We start from the raw sequence: 20,317 nt of genomic DNA, 5'->3' as shown, positions 1-20,317 counted from the left end.
ATGTGGGAAAAGCCTAGAAAACCAATAGTAGATTAAATAGTGATCCTAGTGTGATTGCAAGATGGGAAGTTTGGGTGCCATAATTTCTTTTCATTGGTGTTGGGCTTTTAATCATCTGAAATTTATTTCTGTACCTCAATGTAAGCTTCAATAAAGGTTTGCTTAATTGTCTAGTTAAAAAAAAGAAAATATTCTATCATCTATCCTATTTTTGAGTAAAAAATTTTATATCTAATTTATCTTTCATCATAACTAAGGAAAATTATAACTATTTAGCCTTCAACTACATCAAAGACTCCAGAAGGACTTAATATTACCTGAGAAAACAGGAAGTGTATTGCAAGCAACTTCCATAATTCTAGAAATTACAGAGAAATTTGGCTACCTGAACAGTCATTCAAAGTTCCTCTGCAATGTTGGGAAATCCACGTTCAACCTGTAGGCCTAGTCTCTCAGTCACTTCTCCTTGTGTCCTGTGGAATGTCTGGCAGTCTCTTCTGCAAAGCAGGAACCTGAAGAACTATCTTACCTAGTTTTGGCAAAATCCTATGTACAACATCCTGTCAAGCAATTGAGGCAAGGGCCCTTTTTTGCCCAGTGGCTATCTTTTGCCACAAAGAAAGCAAACTCCATAATGAATTGAGGCCAAACATAATCGAAAGTTTTCTCCAGTCCTGCCTGGCCCTGTGGTCACAAAGCAACTTATAAAATAACTACTCAGAGGCTTTATATTATTTACAAACTGTATGGTCTATGGCAGGCCTCCTGCTAGACAGCTCTCATGTCTTAAATTAACCCATTTCTACTAATCTATATTTTGCCATGTGTTCAGTGGCTTTACTGTTCTGCTGGCCTCTTGTTCTTTGTGCAGCAGGCTGATATCCTTCTCTCCTCTCCTCTGTTCTCCTCTCTTTTCAGTTGGAACATACCATCTAAACTTATTCTGCTTTATCACTGGCCAAACAGCTTTATTTATCAACCAATCAGAGCATCACATATTCACAGCATACAGAAAGACATCCCACAGCACCAGGATACATATAGAATAAGTTGAACAGAGAGTTTAAAGATCATTAAGGGAAAGAAAAATTTATCATCAGAGTTCAGAGGCTTTATCTTTGTAGCTCAATGCAAATGAGTGACCAGCATATGTTTGTGTATTGCTTGAAGAAGGTGCATATTCATAGTAGATGGAGGTAAAATAGCCTCTCATGTCCTCTCTTAAAAGAAGAGGTCGTGTGGCTAACCAAACCAAGTATAGTCTAAGACTACTAAATTGTTTTCTGTGCTTACTTAAACAAGATTCTTTGCTAGAAGAGGATTCCTGGATGTCAGATGACTATCAGATGAATATCCCTTTGAACAGTTCATAATAGAGTTCTTAATCTACTCTGGATCTTCAAGGATCCATTTTATTTTTATTTTTTTTCTTCCAAATTTTCACCAGAATGTCTCCTTAAGCTCAATTTATATCATGGAAAGACATTTCTACTACAAATTGCTGAAAAACAGAGAGTCTAAAGCCCTAAATTTACAAAGCCTTAACAGAAACACTGTCAGATTTATTTTAGCAACAGTTCAATTTCTTAGTACCAACTTTTGTATGTGTTACTTTTCTCATAGTTGTGACAAAATGTCTGATCAAAGCATTAGGATAAAGGATGTATTTAGGCACATAGCTTCAGAGTCCAATATATCATGGCAGGGGCAATATGGCAGCAGGAGGTCATAAATCACATTGCTTTCACAGTTATGAAACAGAAAGTAACTGATACTTATACTAGGTTCATGTTCTTCTTTTACTCAGTGTGAGACCCTAAACCATTGAGTGACACTACCCATAGTTAGGTTGGCCCATTCACATCAATTGACTGTATCAAGATAATCTGTTACTGACATTTCCAGAGATCTGTTTACATGGTGATCTAAAATACAAGTTGAGAGTAGGGATGCAGGATTGTTCAAAATATCTAATAAATAAAAGTAATACAACTCATAAATAGATCTAGGAGCAGAAATCATAAAATCATCTCAAGAAGTGCACAAAAGACCTATAACAGAGTTCAACATTTCTTCATAATTAAAGGAATTCCAAATAGAGGGACATTACCTCAACATAATGAAGGCTGTATTATATTTGATAAGTCTATATCAAACTGTGGTTTATTGCTTTTTATTCTTTGCTCTTTGGGGGCCCACCACCTAGCTACCAAATAAACACAGAGAGAGTTACTATTACTTATAGAATGCCCAGCCATAACTTGGCTTGTTTTTAGCCAGTATTTCTTAAATTATTCTGCCTAACTTTTTCCTTTGGGCCTTTACTTTTCTCCAACATATGTCTATCTTTCTTAATCTGTAGCTGGCTGGCTGCCTGCATGGCTGACCACTGCTGGCCTCTCTCTTTCTCCTTTTCTCCCTTTTCCTTCTTTTCTAGATTTCTCCTATTTAGTCTCTCTGCCTGCCAGCCCAGCCTATTTCTCTCTCCTGCCTAGCTATTAGCTGTTCATCCCTTTAATAGACCAATCAGGTGTTTTAGACATGCAAAACAACACAGATTCACAGATTTAAGCAAATGCAACCTAAAAGAATGCAACATATCTTTGCATCATTAAACAAATATTCTACAGCATAAAGGAATGTAACACATTCTTAGCTAATATTCCACAACATCCAGCATTTTACTAGATGGCTAAAAATCTAAGATTTTCCACAAAAAAAAAAAAAAAAAAAAAAAACAAGGAATAAAAAAGAGTGTTCATTAGTGCAATGTTTATTCAAAGTATTACTTTAAGTTTTTACTGGAAAATTCGAAGAAGAAATTGAGCTTAAAGACAAGTCTATTAAAAAAGAAGAAGTCAACACATCCCTATTTCCAGGCCACCTGTTTTTATGCTTCAGTGCTCCAAGAGTCCAACTAAAAACTTGATATCTGATAAACATTTTCAGAAAGATAGCAAGCTGTAAAATCAACTTGAAATGTCAATATCATTAATCTGTCCCAATAAAAAACTTTTCCAAGGTAAAAATGAAAACCACACACAACAATGTAGACAAATGGAAATAAAATATAGACTTAAAAATGAACATACACTTCTACTGTGACATTACAGAAAAGAAAGCATATTTAGCAAATCATTCCAGAAAAACTGGACTTTCACAATTGAAAGCTGAAAATATAATGTTATATCAAATTAGTTTAATGTGGATGAAATGCTATATAATATAGGACCCAAAACTCTGAAACTACCAGCAGGAAAACACACTCTACAGCAGGCCCCATGTTCAGAAATTGTTGGACAACACAAACTGACCTCAGTGGTAATTTTTTGGAGTATTTGTCTCATTTTCCTTTGTTTTGACATTTTTTTTCTTATTTTATTGGTGTTTTCCTGTTTGTTTTGTTTTCCGTTTTGTGCTTGTTTCTTGTTTTATTTTGTTTTATCTTTATGTTGGCTTGTTGTTTGGAGGGTGAAAGAACATAAAGTTGGGTGGGTAGTGAGGTGGGAAAGATCTGGGAGGAGCTGGGGGAGGGGCAAAACATTATTAAGTTAGATTGTATAAAAAATTTAATACAACAATAGATTAAAATTAAAAGTGATGCAGTTATATCACACCTAACACAAAGGAATCTAAGTAAGCATTCCATAAAGATACTTACATTTCTATTTTTACTCTATCACTTTTCACAGTGATCAAGAAATAACAACATGCTAGATGCCCATCAACAAATGAATAAGGAAATTGTGGTACATACACACAATAGAATTTTATTATTCTTCTGTACAGAAGAAGGAAAAATATTCCTTTCAAAAAATAGATGGCATTATCTTTCATGTATGGAATACGTGTATTTATAGCGAGATCACATGAAAGTTTAAAAGGTGTTTTATTATATCTTCTTTAATATTCTCTGAAACATACATTTAATAACACATACTCATGTAATGCATGAGAGCAGAAGAAGCTAGCTTGGGGAAGACAAGGCAGTGGGAAGTAAAAGGGGTGAGGGAGGAGGTTGGTCTGAGGGTGATTACAAATGAGCAGTCTCAAGTCATATATACTTATTAATATGTAATGGGACACATTATTTTGTGTGATTAATGAAAACTAATCATATATGTCAAATGCTTGACAGTGTGATTACATGCTGATATCCATTTCTGTCAGTCAGATATGAGAATTCTTCCTTTCCCTTCCTAAACAGCCTTAGCAACACCTGGCACTGCTTATCTTTAGAAACTGTAAAAAAATTATAGTAGTATTTGCCTTTTCCTAATAGTAGTCACATTGTACACATTTCATGAATTAGTGTTGATATATGTTCTTAGGAATATATCTGATTGATTATTTTGATCACATTTTGCTGAACTACTTGTTTCATCACTGAATTTTGATTTGAGATACTTTCAAGTTCTTTATTTTTATGACTTACAATGTCTTTATGTCTATGTCTGAATATATTCCATATATATAAAACAATATCATTATTTCAGTCTTCCTAGTAACTCTTTAAGAAATTAATGTTCACTAATTAGCCATACCCTCCTGCTCCTATAGTGTATATCCTATAATTTTTGAATTTTTATGTGAAGAATTATCAAAATCAATTTGACAATTTCTTTAGAAAAGGTTTTTGGGTCTCCATTACAACATATTTCAATCTATAGGTCAGATAGTGATATAAATCAAATCTTAACAATATTGAGTAACACATACTTAAATATATTAAAAATACTAGTAATAATATTCTGAATATTTAAGTGCATAGTACTTTCATAACTTCTGTCGGATTAGTGCATGAATGCTTCATATTGCTATTGCTTTTATATATGGTTTTATTTATAAAATCAGTATTTTTTGTTGTCACCTCACAGAAATGTGTTGAATGTGCACTGATCCCATATCATTCATTAAGCTGATGACCTGTGACTATTATTTTTAATTCTAACACACTTCCTACTGTTTAAAAAAATCATCATGCAATCTGTAACTGAAGATAATTCCATTTCTCCCTTTTAAATTTGCATTCCTATTTTTAGGTCATTGTATTGCTCTGATTTAGCACCTCCAATTAAAATTTTGACTAGAATAATTATCAATGATATACATCATTTTATAAGCATGGAGAATTCTGGTTCTGTCTTTCTTCAGATAGGATGATGCTCTTCACAGCTTTTCAAAGCTTTACATGTATGTATTCCAGGAACTTTGCTTCTGCTGTTATTCAGTGTCTATTATAGATGTGTATTCAATTTTGTCAACAGTTTTATATTTGGGGTAAACTTAATTTTTTCAATATGATTCATTATACAGATTTATTTTATAATGTTAAATAACGTTGTATTCTTAGATTAAACTCCATCTAACCAAGATGTAGTATCTTTACATATTTTGGCATTTTGTTTATGTAAAGATATGTAAGAATGTTCACATATGCCTCTGAACTTCTTTCTCCTGGTGATTCACTGTTCTCCTCTACTCTAGAAAATATACTACATATGTTATTATACTTTTCTGTTCTGTGAATTTTGTTTTAATGATTTTAGAATTTGATGTTTCTTTTCTGAGTGTTTATGACATTTCAACTAAATAAATGCAACTGTAAATTCTTACCAGATATTTTAAAGTTCATTTTATGGTCTTTGTCAAAATTTCTAAAAGTTGGTTTACCTTGCCATGAGCTGGTTGTTAAGTTCTCTTCCAAGCTGTCATTATTTTTTTTTTTTTACTTAAAATTATTTTTATTTCATCTTCACCAACTTTTTAAAAATTATGTTAGGTCATTGTTAATAAAGATTCTATGTTAGTTTCCTATGCTTTTTTAAATAGAAATTCACTTTTTTTTTTTTTTTTTTTTTGGTTTTTCGAGACAGGGTTTCTCTGTGTAGCTTTGCGCCTTTCCTGGAGCTCACTTGGTAGCCCAGGTTGGCCTCGAACTCACAGAGATCCGCCTGGCTCTGCCTCCCGAGTGCTGGGATTAAAGGCGTGCACCACCAACACCCGGCAGAAATTCACTTTTAAATCACAGTTCTGGCTATTGATCCTTTTAGACTATGTAGTGAAGGGTTTATTTGCGACATTCATTTTTTTTCCCACTGGAAATCCCACTGTTCTCTGTTTGCTTAGCCTGAAGAGATAAAAGAGCTTTCTAAATTAGCCTTCTTTTTTCAGTAACTATTAAAGAAATGTTCTAGTTGGAGATTTATAGCCAGTCAGGCCTTTTTTTGGGGGAGGGTTGGGGGGAAGCAAGTTGACAGGAATAGTGGACCTTGCTTACCATCCTAGGCTTTTGCTTCAGGGTAGGATTTCTACAGTGTCAGGATGAGAACCCCTAACCTCTGTTCTGGTTGCACAGTCTCTCTGTTTGGGAAAGAGGACTTACAGTACAACTGGAAATTCCCAACAGGAAGGAGATTGTCTGCATACCCATGAGTAATGCATGTTTTTGTGTTTCTTTAACTATTTCTTCATTAAAAATACTTTTTGTCTTTATTATGAACTTTTTATGTATTTTACATACAAACCACAGATCCCATTCTCTTCCCTCCTCCTGCTTTCCCCAGACTCCTCCCTCCAAACTACCCCCCCCATTCCCTCTTCCAAAAAGGTAATGCCTCCCATGGGGAGTCAGCAATGCCTGGTACATTCAGTTGAGGCAGGTCAAAGACTCTTCTCATGTACCAAGGCTGTGCAATGTGTCCCACCATAAGTAATGGGCTCCCAAAAGCCAGATCATGCACCAGGGATGGATCCTGATCCTACAGCCAGAGGCCCCTTAATCAGACCAAGATACACAAATATCTCACTTTACAGAGGGTCTAGTCCAGTCCTATGCAGGCTCTAAATCTTTTGGCCTAAATTTCGTGAGTTCCCACTAGCTTGATTAAATTGTCTCTATAGGTTTCCCCTATCATGATCTTGAGGCCCCTTGCTCATAGAATCCCTCTTCCTTCAGTTCAACTAGACTTCTGGAGTTCGGCATGGTGCTTGGCTGTGGATCTCTACATCTGCTTCGATTCTATTAGTTACTCTATGATGACAGGGTATTCATCAATCTTGTTACCAGGGTAAGCCAATTCAGGCACCCTTTCCACTCTTGCTAGTAGTCTAAGCTGGGGTCATCCTTGTGGATTCCTGGAAACTTCCCTAGCACTAGATTTCTCCCTATCCCAATAATGTCTCCCTCCATCAAGTTTTCTCTTTCATTGTTCTCCCACTCCATCCCTGTTCCAGCTCAACCATCTCATTCCCTTACATTCTAATCACCATCCCTTACCCTCTGTTGCTCCCCATCACCACTAGTTTATTCAGGAATTCTCATCTATTTCCCCTTCCCAAGGTGATCCATGTATTCTTCTTAGGGTCCTTCTTGTTAGCTAGCTTCTCTGGAGCTGTGGGTTGTACTCTAGTTATCCTTTGCTTTACATCTAATACCCACTTATTAGAGTGGGTGCATATCCTGTTTGTCTTCCTAAGTTCTGGGTTCCCTTACTCAGAATATTTTCTAGTTCCGTCCATTTTCCTGTAAATTTCATGATGTCATTGTTTTTTACTGTTGAGTAGTACTCTAATGTGTATATGTACCACATTTTCTTTATCCTTTCTTTGGTTTAAGGGCATCTAGATTGTTTCCAGGTTCCAAGTAATGCTACTATGAGTAGTTGAGCAAGTGTCCTTGTGGTATGATTAAACATTTCTTGGGTCTTGAGGCAGGTTGATGCCCACTTTTCTGAGAAGCTACCATACTGATTTCCAAAGTGTCTGTACAATTCTGAAACTGAGACTTTGTATCAAAGGACAGTGTAAATAACACAAAATGACAGCCTACAGCATGAAAAAATATCTTTACCAACCCCATATCTGACAGAGAGCTGATCTCCAAAATATATAAAGAACTCAAGAAATTAGACATCAAAATACTAACAATCCAATTTTTAAAGGGCTACAGATCTAAACAGAGAATTTTCAACAGAAGAATCTTAAATGGCTAAAAGAGATTTAAGGAAGTGCTCAGCATCCTTAGTCATTAAAGATTCTTAATTCTTCCTGTGGTTTACCTCAAAGTTTATAATCATGCCCACATTTGTGTGATTTGTGAAAACTACATTGAGATTACAAATTTCTTACTCAACCTTCCTTTCATTCCTTTCTTACACTGATTTTTCTATTGTCTGTTTTCTATTTTGCTTTGAGTTTTAGGAAATCGGGACCATTTTTGCAGATAAAACGACCTACTTATTCTATAATTTCAAATATTGAGAATTACTGATGATACCAAACTCCTTTATTTTCTCAGATTTTCAGAGAAAAGAAAAGATTTAATAAAGTTTTGAAGAAGGTTTTTTATAAATTCATGAAGCTTTAAAATTATTCTTTGGTCCATACCTGCAAGATTAGTTTCCTTTTATCGTCAAAGATTATTGAATTTTACAGTACAAAAGACATCCCCATTAAGCAGTAATTAAACTAACAGATACAGTGGCTACAAGATTACTTAACATATATCATTCTGTAGACTTTGCAATCTCATCTCTAACACTGCCTAAGATAAACACCTCAGGAGGTGTTCCATGAATGTTACTGGGAGGTTCAAATTGCCGTGTTTAAGACAGCAGCAAAAGGCATGAGCATGAGAAGCAGTGGATATAAGACAGCACTCTTGAGGAAGTTATCCTTTTATCTCTCACAAAGTGTTCTGATATCAAGAGAAAATCAAGAGGTGGGAAGACAATCAATAATGCCTAGAGCTGATAACCATAAGAAAATGTACAACTAATGATGGGTACATTATTTTAATCTTTTTCTGTTTCCAGGTTCAGGTTCTTCGGAATGCTGGGGAGGAAGTGACCCTGACAGTGTCATTTCTAAAAAGAGCACCTGCTTTCCTCAAACTCCCACTGAATGAAGACTGTTCATGTAAGCATCTGTAAAGTGCAAAGAATAATTGCAACATTGCATTTGTTCTCTGTCTCCCATTTATTTTCAACCAGTAGTTGGCATTTTTTTCTTATAGTACAGTGTGTTATCTTGCTACATGTACATTGCATACAGTCACCAAATCATATGGTATTAGCTTCTCAAAAATTTGTTTTCTTTTATGTCCAAGATATTCAAACTTTTTCTTTCTAGTGGTTATGAAATCTTCCATTTAACTAATTTTCACCCTCTCTGCTATCATCTCACTCTACCCATCATCTCACCATACACCATGTGCTTTTTAACCACTTTATTTCTTTAGAATAAACATCTTTTCAGATCATTTTTCCATTATTTAAAACAATTTTGTTTCTCTTGATATTTCTTTCTTTCTCTCCCTCTCTCCCCCTCGTATGTGTGTGTGTGTGTGTGTGTGTGTGTGTGTGTGTGTGTGTGTGTGTTGTTAATATATGATGAAACTTAATTTTTTGCCTTAGGATAAGATATTCTTTGTATCTAAAAATGAATAAAAATTCCATCATATTTGACCTTTCATCAACTAATGGACATTTCTTTGGTTGCATTAGTTTGCTATTGTCAACAAGACTGTTCTTATGAAAGCATCACTTTGAGAGCATGCTTTCTATTATTGGGGATGTGCATACAGAAGTGGGATTTCTGGTTATGTGTTCTGTGTGTTACATTTTGAATACTAACTACTGAAGCTTCCACGGGGACACTGCTATTTCACATGTTCACCATCATCATCAACATTTCCTAAGTCTTTGAGTCATCTTCAATGTTTTTGCTGTTTTTTAAATGATTATACAGTGATATTATAGTATAGGTTTTAACTTCCCTATCATTAGTGATGATCAACATCTTTACACACATTTTTTCCCATTTGTATCTCATTTTACATAGATGTCATTTATATGCTGAGAAATTTTCTGGCTTGAACTTGTGCATGTTTTGTGCATGTTGTGACAAGTTCAGGAAGTCATACGTGACTTTGCAATGTTGAGTTTGAATATTATAACTTTTTTGAAATTATCTTCCACCTATGGCTCTTACAGTCTTTCTCCGTCCTCTTCTGCATATATCCAGAAATCTGGAAGAGAATTTGATATAGAAATTACATTTAAGAGTGAATATTCTGATGCTGGGTGGTGGTGATGCACACCTTTAATCCCAGCACTTGGGAAGCAGAGCCAGGCAGATCTCTGTGAGTTCGAGGTCAGCTTGGTCTACAGAGAGAGACCCAGGACAGGCAGCAAAACAACCCAAATGAACCCTGTCACAAAAACAAACAAACAAAAAAAGAGTGAGCATTCTGATGTCTTATAATTTCTGTATAGTGACCAGTTGTGGGCTTCAATGTTAGTTGTTATCTATTGCAAGAAGCTTCTGTGATAAGGACTGAGAGATGTACTAATTTTGGGGTATAACCATAATTAATTAAGAGTCTGCTATTTCCACTCATAAGAATTCTGTATGTGTGTGCGTGTGCGTGTGCGTGTGAGTGCGTGTGCGTGTGCGTGTGCATGTGCGTGTGTGTGTGTGTTCAGGGTAAGGGATATAATGCACTTACATTCCAACAAGCATCAAAACTTGAGGATGCTGTCTTTTCTCTAGTGTGCATTTTTGGCCACAGTATCTCAAATCATGCAAAATTACATTTCTGTCTTTAATTATGTTGCATTGATCAACATGTCTGTTTTTACAGAAGTACCATTCAGTCTTCATTATAAATCTGTATTATAACTTAAAATCTGGAATGGGGATACCTAAAATAGTTATTTAAATATTCAGGATAATTTGAGCTTTCCTGGGTCTTTGGTGTTTCCATATAAATTTTGATTAATATTTTAAATTATGTAAAAAGTGAATGGGAATTTTTAAGAAATTGCATTGAATTTTAAGTTTGCTTTTGGTGAAATGATTATTTTCAAAATATTAATCCTATGAATACTTTAGAATAGGGAGTCTTTCCAGCTTTTCATATCTTCTTCATCTTTTCTTAATCAATATTAAAATTTTTTATTTTATGAAAGACATGTCTTTCACTTTGTTTTATCCCAATAAATGTCATTTTTTATTTGAGGTTATTTCTAAATTATACCATTTCCTATTTCTTTCTTGGTATATTTGTTCTTTGTATATAGAATAGCTTTTGATATTTTTATCCCTTTAGTTTGCTAAATGCACTTTAACAGTTATAGAAGTTTAATGGTGGGGCATTTAGGGTCTTCTACGTATAAATTCATATTGTGTTCAAGTAATGATATGTTATTTCTTCATTTCTGTTTGTATCTCTTTGATCTCCTTCATTTGTGTAATTATTTTACCTAAGTTTTCACACACTGTTAAACAGAAAAAAAAAAAAAAGGTGGGTTTGTAAGACAAATTGCAAAATGGTCTTACTAATACAAAAAACCTGGAGCCAGATATTGAGGTGAAAACTGAGAGACCAGAAAAGCGGAAAGAAGCCAGCCACATTCTTACTGCTAGGAAATCCCCAGGCAAAGAGAGAGATACTTTCTGTATACTCACACCGACATACCAACATACCTTTCTCTGCCCTTCCATCTTACTTCCTCTTCCCATCCAGCTACATCACTTTCTTCTTTCCACCTAGATCTATCACTCCTGTCTTTCTGTACAGAATTCCAGACTTCTTGCTAACTGGCACTGAAATTAAAGATTCATGCCACCCTGCCTGGCTCTTTTCCCAATGTAGCCTTGAACTCACATAGATCCAAATGAATCTCTGCCTCCTAGATGCTAGGATTAAGAGTGTGTGCTACCACTGCCTGACCTCTATGTTTACTACAGTGGCTGACTTTTTCCTCTGATAGTCTTTATTGGGTGCACAAATAAAATATCACCACATTTCCCCTTTTTGGTCTAAAATACAAAAGTTATAACTAATATAAGAAAAACTACACACAATAAGTACAATATAAAATATATACAGGCAATAAATCAACAATGTCTAGCCCATTTGCATTTGACAGATCCAATGAAAATATTCCATTATCTATCCTATTTTGGTGAGTCCAAAATGTACTTAATTCACTTTCTATCCTAACTTGTATTACCAACCAAAAACTACCTTTGATATCTTTCAAACTTATACACTTTACACCTCTTTGGTGAGTTTCTTTTCTGAAATTGTTGACAAGGAAAATTATAACTATCTTCAACTCCCTCAGAAACCCAAGAAGGAAATAATATTGCCTAGTTAAACAGGAAGTGCAAACAAACAACTTCCAAAAAATGTGAGTTATTACAGAAACAGCTAGCTACCTGGAGAGTTATCTGAGGTTTCTCTGCAAAGTTGGGGCATCCATGTTTGGTCTAGAGGCCTAGCATATATGAAAGACTCATCTGTGATGCAGGATTTTCTAAAGAGCTTTCCTACCTTGTCTTGGCAATCATCAGAAGTCCTTTTATTTATGTCCTAATCATTCATTTGGACAGCATACTGTCAGCAGTTGAGGCAAGGGCCTGTTCTTGCCCAATGGCTAACTTTTGCCCCAATGAAAGTAAACTCCATGTGGAGTTTCTTCATGCCCATCATCTCCTCTTAAATAGTTTTGTACTGCCAGAAGCAGATATGTCTCATAGTCATAAAAAGAAGAAAAAAATCTGTTATTAAAACATCTTAAATGCCATATTCTGCAGATCTCTGAAGTGTTTGAAGATGACCTGTCTATCTAAAATATATTTCTGCTTGACTTTGAAAACATACCTAATATGACTACAAGTTTGATTGTCATAACTTCTAACCTGCATTTCTTTATATCCTAATTCATTGGTAATAATAAATTTTAAGGACTAGCAATTTATATTACATTATTAAATGGACTGTATAGGTACAATACATTGAACATGATTAGAAATATATGTACAGTATTTTCTAACAAAATCAATCTCATATTTGTATCAATATACAAAATTTGTATACAATATATAAAAATCCAATCCAATGTAGAATATTTAAAACTAGCAGTTGCCTTCTAAAAGTAGATTCAATAATCTACCTTTTTATCTTATATCTATCTAAATCAATCTCAAATTTTAGCAATATACATGATTTATATACAATATAAAAATCTAATCCAATGTAAAGTATTTATAATTAACAGTCACCTTTAAAAGCAGCTTCAATAATCTACCTTTTTATCTCATCAAATCCATATTTTCCCTTATTTTCTTTTCAGAGTAGATTCAATAATCTATCTCTTATCTATATACTCTATTTTTTTCAAACAAGAACTCTGAAATTAATTTCCTTTGTTTCACTTTTTTCTTGACCATTAACAATTAACAAATTATAACCAGTCATCCTAAGCAGTGACAATTATTCATAACCCATTGAATGACCAAAAACCACCCACCTCACTTCCTGGGAATGTGGGTGTCATGTTCTTAAAATTAGTTCCTGCTTCCTGGGGGCCAAAATAATCTTTAGGGGATCCTCAAAAAAAATTTAGTTAATTGTCAAGTCCTGGTGGAGGTAGCTGTATCATGTGTTGTCTATTCTCTACATAATGGAAAAATGCAGGACTTATCTCAAGTCCTAGCTTGAGTCGTCTGTGAGGTTGGATAATCTCAGCTAGCTATTTCAAAATTGACCTGAGCAGTTTGCTGTGGTTGATATATTGTGCACCCCAATAAACTTATCTGGGGGTCAGAACAGAACAGCCATAAGATTAAACATAGAGGTTAGGCAGTGGTAGCACAAGCCTTTAATCCTAGCTTTCCAGAGGAAGAGATCCATCTGGATCTCTGTGAGTTCAAAGCCACACTGGAAACAGCCAGGCATGGTGACTCATACCTTTAATCCCAGAAAGGTATATAAGGCATGAGGACCAGGAACTAGAGCTGGTTAAGCCTTTAGGCTTTTGAGCAGCAGTTCAGCTGAGATTCATTTGAATGAGGCATCAAAGGCTTTCAGTCTGAGGAAAAAGGATCAGCTGAGGAATTGAAAAGGTGAGGTGGCTGTGGCTTGTTCTGCTTCTCTGATCGTCCAGCACTGACCCCGGTACCTGGCTCCAGGTTTGTTTTTATTAATAAGACCCTTTAAGATTCATAGTGCAGTTTGCAGTCTAAAGTTGATCTTTGGGTGGTGTTTGTCAGCTTAGTTGTATTATCATCATTGTGGAGCCCCATCATCTTTTTGGAGACTTCAAAGTCACTATTAGGCACAGACATGATTCACTATAGAAAACTGAAAGAGACTCAAACATGAAAACATGTACAGGCTGCTAGTGAAGCCTTTTTTCTAGAATTAGTTAGTACTCTACATGACCATTAATATGGCAAAAGTTTAATATATATAAATATATATAATATAGAATATAATATAAGTTCAAATGTATATATATATGTATATACAATAATCTTATAAATTTTGATATAAAATTCATACCTTAAGAAAAGTTTTAAAGAATCAAAATAAAATCAAGGAATTATGAGATTAGTGCAATAGAATAATTCCTTAATTTTTTTATGTCCCATATCAAATGGTTTTTACAGAGATTTTGCATTTTCTTTTAACAAGCATGCTTGGGTTTAGAGAAGGAGAGAACCATCCTCCAACTCCAAAGCCAGCTTTAATTTTTAATTGAATTGGGACTACAAGAAGACCATTTGTGTTAAGTGTCTGTTGAGAACAGCAGAAACAAACATTTAAGAAGACTTATGAAATTTTATATATACCAATGGGCCATTTACTCTTTTTCTTGGGACATTTGCGGGGGGGTGATTTGTTCTTTTTCTTCAGATGTCTCATTTGTTCAGTGTTCTTCAGATTCCTTAGCCTTCATTCTCTTGAAAGACAAGAACAAAAACCCTTCCCTACCCTATCTTTGGGGAGATTCCCTTTTGGCAAGTTATATCTAATTACATGATAAGCATTTGTTAGAGTTATAAGTTAGTTTAAATTGGATGGTCATGCTGGTTGATCATCACCTCTTCTAACTAAGAGGTCTCTTGTACAAATTGAACCTTTATCAATTGCGAGGTTATCCATAGCTTTTATTCTCATGTAGAAACAAAAGCAAACTTCATCCCCAACATAATACATATCCTTGTTTCTATTCTGAAGTCAGTATATCCTTAAAGTATATAGGCTGATTTAATTCTGTAGTTTTTGTCTCTCTTCAGCTGTTGTTCCTTTCTCATTAGCATTGAGAAAATTTAAGTTAATAGAGCAGGTTAGGAAAAATCCATTAATACCACCAGAATAGCATATAATTCCAATTTTTGAACAGAAATATAAGGATTTTGAACCACTTTACTTAGATTTGTAACCTGCCTGGCCTTCTTTGTTTGTGTCTGTATGAAATGTAGGGACTACAGATCTTGGTGTTTCCCATACAATGTGAAGCAGGTTCCATTTAACTACTTTCATAAGTTGAATTCCGATGCTTTTGAGATATTAATTTTTAATCTCTCCCAAAAAATTACTGCAAGCTCTCAGCCAAGGTTCACTTTCTAACTACAACTTGTCAATTTCTGCTGAGTTTATTTCTGCTAATTAACAAAGTCTCTATGTTCCTTTTAAAATCAACTCAGATTTTTTCCCAATAGGTTTTTATTTTTTTTACTCTGTTTATTTTGTAGAAATATCTATTCTAATATAATATCTCATTTCATCATTTCTTACCCCAACAGCAGTCCATAGATAGGGAATATCTTCTAATAATCTTTGAAAGTCATTAAGAGTATGTAATTGATCTCTCCTAATTTGTACCTTTTAGGGTCTAATATTTTGTAGACATATTTTATATCCTAAAAAATTAATAGAATCTCTTCTTTGTATGTTTTCAGGAGCAATTTGTAATTCTCAACAAGTCAAATTTTTCTTTACTTCTTCCAACATTCTTTCTAAAATATCTGCATTTGAATCAGTTGGTAAAATATCACCCATATAATGATTAATTTTAGATTTAGGAAATTGCTTACATATTACTTCCAACAACTGTCATACAAAATATTGGCATAGGGTGGCTATTTAACATCTCCTGTGGGAGAACCCTCCATTTTGTACTCTGTTTCACTTGAGATAATGTTCCAGTTGCTGACAACTGAACATTTATCTCTACAAGAGGCCAATTTGTATTCCAAGATTCCAGTGCAATTATTGTTATGCATGTACATGTGTCTATAAGACCTTCAATGAGAATGTCATTTATTCATATTTATTTTTGATTTTTTTTATTTATATAAATTTGCCCAAAAATTTGCTTTATGTTTTCTCCTGAATTTTTTTTTCTCTCTGCTATAGCTGCTCTATCACCAAAAGCAATCTAGTTTTTCACAACAGGCATTTGGTTATTTAATTACTATGGGAAGGGTTTTCTCCTATGATGGCAAGAAAGGACTGAACTGAATTTACCACAGAGGTCTGTGAGAGGTCCCTTAGGGAGTCTCCCAATGGCAAAGGCAAAGGATTACTTTGTTCCTTGTTTATCTACATTTGTTAGTCAAATATTCTGCATAATCCAGAAGGGAGGGGCATTCTGTTAGCATTGTTCCTTGAAGAAACATTGTTTCTGGAATGCCCTGTTTGCAGTCCCTTTTTAAGTTACTTTGTTTATCATGATTAAAGCATCTGACATTACTTTTTTTTTCTTCAAACCTCTGGAAATCACTTCTCCTATCCAAGTATCATCATGGCCATGGGATTCAATATTAATTGTATCTCAGATCCATCCCTCCATGGATTCTGATCTTGCATTTAATGGCCTAATTACCCTTTTACATGCTGCATTAGTAATTTCAAAAGCCAGTGATTCATTTATTATCTGCCTGGCTGTAGCGATAATGCCCATGCTACCACCATCCGTTCACCATGTCTGAGCAAGGGGCTGTGGATCAAAAAACAGAGACAAAAGACAGCTGGTCACTCGCCTCAGCAGAATGCCAAATGCCGTTTATTGAAACAGGGAGGAAACCTTAAATACAGGCTTACAGCACAATGGGAGAACCCCAGAGGGCAGAAGTTTGCTACTGATGTTACAGTCTAACATCTAAGCTGTTAATGTCCAATATGCAGGATACACAAACAAGGAACTTCCCTTAAGCATTCAGGAGGGTGGAAACCAGCAGGAATTAGCATAGGGAGGACATCTGGTCAAGGTAAGCAAGCAGGCAACAGCTTACTCAATATGGGACTAGGCCAGGGCCCTATACTTGGCTTCTAAATTTCCTATCATTTTGCTGATGAAGACAGCCTCTGTAAGAAATCCATGAAGGCTTCTTTTGGGTCCTCTATAATTTTTGTAAATGACTCATTTTTTTTTCTATTGCTTCAATTCACTCCCAAGCACTCAGGGCTGCCATTTACCATAAAAGTAGGGTGTGGCCACCATATAAATACTATCTTTGTTTATCAGCATAATCACCGTCTCCAAGAAGTTGATTTTGGGAAATTTCTATACCTCTAGCCTTACATCATTGTTCTATAGTCTTAGCCTCATCTTTCTACTAGGTTTTCTATTGTAACTGTGGACCAGACTCTAGGACAGATGTAATCAAATTTTTGCAGTCCTAAGGGATAATTCTATTACAAGTTGAACACAAGTTTAATATCTGCTTTACAAATGGAGAATGCATACCATATGAGAATATAGCTTCTTTAAATCTCCTCAAATGTAACATTTCCTCTAGAGTCCAGTTAACTCATACACAGCCTTGAGCATCTGGCAGCTTTTATAAGTTTATTGAATAGATTAATGTTGGTTGTTTGAAAATCTTAGGCTGTTTCTTTGTAACTGTATAATTCAATGCTCAGATAGGTTCATCTTTAAATTCTTCTGTCTGGGTCTGAATATCTCTATGATCTGTTTTAACAGGTTTTTCTAAAACTTTTACTTTGGCACTCAAGTTTATCAACCTTTTTAATGATAAAACAAAAATGACCAAACAAATCATATTAATAATTGATGTTATGTAAATCCCATCAATATTAATTTTTTTTTTTTTTTTTTTTTTGGTTTTTCGAGACAGGGTTTCTCTGTGTAGCTTTGCGCCTTTCCTGGAACTCACTTTGGAGACCAGGCTGGCCTCGAACTCACAGAGATCCGCCTGGCTCTGCCTCCCGAGTGCTGGGATTAAAGGCGTGCGCCACCACCGCCCGGCCAATATTAATTATTATCTTATTTAATTGTTCCGTTTTCATACTGCCTAATGTTTTATCAAACAAAGAACAAATTTCCTCCATTATAAAATTGTTTCCCATTTTTTAATGTAGGGAACATTTCTCTTTTAACTAATTTCTCCCATTAAGATAGCTTAATTGACACACCAAGTCTGCTGACTGAGAAGAACAGTAAAAGCCCAAGGGAGTTTCAAGGCAGCTATCTAGTGTGGCAGCAGTCAGAGATGGGGATCCAGAGACAGCCCACAACCCACAAGGAGAAAAGAAGCCAAAAAGACTCCAGCCCAGTGAAGTGGGCAGTTTGGCCATGTACAACTCAGGCCGGAGCCCAGGCAAGGAGATGTTTCAAGAATTTGTGCCACAAACTTTGAGTCACCGGATGTAAGATGAATTGCTAAATGTTCTTAGTAATAAAAAAAAAAAAAAAAAAAAAAAAAAAAAAAAAAAAAAAAAAAAAAAAAAAAAAAAACCAGAGCCAGATATTGGGGTGAAAACTGAGAGACCAGAGAATCAGAAAGAACCCAGCCATGTTCTTACCACTAGGAAATCCTAAGCCAAATGGAGAGCTACTTCCTTTATACTCACACCATATATTCCTTTCTGTATCCTACATCTTACTTCCTCTCTCTGCCCAGCTACAACACTTCCTCTTTCTGCCCAGCTCTATCACTTCCTGCCTGTCTTTGCAGACCTCTATGGTTAACTAGAACTGAAATTAAAGGTGTGTGCCATCACACCTGGCTCTGTTCCCAGTGTGGTCTTGAACTCAGAGTTCCAGAATAATATCTGCCTCCAAAATGCTAGGATTTAGGTTGTGTGCTACCACTGACCTCTATTTTTAATATAGTGGCTGGCTTTTTCATCTGATTCTCAGATAAGCTTTATTGGGGTGCAAAAATAAAATATCACCACATGGATATCCTGATTTTTTTTTTCCTGATTTTGCCAAAAAAATGCTTTGAGTTTTTCTGTTTAGAATAATACTGCCTGTGTTCACTGTAAATTGTCTTTATTATGCTGAGGCTTATCTCTTGTATTCCTATCTCCCTAGGATCTTTATCCTGATGGATATGAAATTTTGTGAAAAATCTATTCTACATTTTTGTTTTTGTTTGAGTTTTTTTTTTTTTTTTTTTTTTTTTTTTTTTGGTTTTTCAAGACAGGGTTTCTCTGTGTAGCTTTGAGTCTTTCCTGGAACTCAGTTTGTAGCCCAGGCTGGCCTTGAACTCACAGAGATCCACCTGGCTCTGCTTCCCAATGCTGGGATTAAAGGCATGCACTACCACTACCTGGCTCTTTTCTACATTTAACGAGATGATCATGTGGTTTCTTTGCTTGAGAATCTATGTGGAGCCTTACATTTGTTAAGTTATGTATATTGAACCATCCAGCATCTCTGGGATGAGGCCAAGTTGATCATAATGGATACTATTTTTTGATGTGTTCTTGAATTCAATTTGGAAGTACTTTGTTGGGAATTCTTTTTTTTTTCTTTTGATATTTATTCTTTTTTATTTTATTTTTATTTTACAATACCATTCAGTTCTACATGTCAGCCATGGATTTCCTTGTTCTCCCCCTTCTGCCCCCCCTTCCCCCCAGCCTACTCCCATTCCCACCTTCTCCAGGGCAAAGCCTCCCCCGAGGACTAAGAGCAACCTGGTAGACTCAGTCCAGGCAGGTCCAATCCCCTCCTCCCAGATTGAGCCAAGCATCCCTGCATAAGCCCCAGGGTTCAAACAGCCAACTCATATAATGAGCACAGGACCAGATACCTCTGCCTGGATGCCTCCCAAACAGATCAAGCCAATCAACTGTCTCACCTATTCAGAGGGCCTGATCCAGTTGGGGGCTCCTCAGCCTTTGGTTCATAGTTCATGTGTTTCCATTCATTTGGCTATTTGTCCCTGTGCTTTATCCAACCTTGGTTTCAACAATTCTCGATTATATAAACCCTCCTCTTTCTCACTAATTAGACTCCCAGAGCTCCACCCGGGGCCTTAGCTGTGGATCTCTGCATCCAGATTCCTCAGTCATTGGATGGGGTTTCTAGCACGACTATTAGGGTGTTTGGCCATCCCATCACCAGAGTAGGTCAGTTCCGGCTGTCTCTCGACCATTGCCAGCAGTCTATTGTGGGTGTATCTTTGTGGATTTCTGTGGGCCTCTCTAGCACTTTGTTTCTTCCTTTTCTCATGTAGTCTTCATTTACCATGGTCTCCTCTT

The 20,317-nt window shown here is 35.5% G+C and overlaps 1 protein-coding gene across 11 annotated transcripts in view; it reads left to right on the top strand.

The window, feature by feature from the left end:
* Sntg1 (syntrophin gamma 1) overlaps positions 1-20,317 on the top strand; it is a 741,147-nt gene that overhangs the window by 486,979 nt on the left and 233,851 nt on the right. For all 11 annotated transcript variants that reach the window (XM_028855148.2, XM_028855136.2, XM_028855144.2 and 8 more), the window contains one exon: positions 8,817-8,919. In XM_028855148.2, the coding sequence (XP_028710981.1) occupies positions 8,817-8,919 (103 nt within the window). The remainder of the gene's footprint in view (positions 1-8,816; positions 8,920-20,317) is intronic.

This window comes from Peromyscus leucopus, chromosome 2 (assembly GCF_004664715.2).
Source record: "Peromyscus leucopus breed LL Stock chromosome 2, UCI_PerLeu_2.1, whole genome shotgun sequence".
Lineage (NCBI taxonomy): Eukaryota > Metazoa > Chordata > Mammalia > Rodentia > Cricetidae > Peromyscus > Peromyscus leucopus.
Note: the sequence above shows the minus strand (reverse complement) of the source record. Positions and strands in the feature narration are given on the sequence as shown.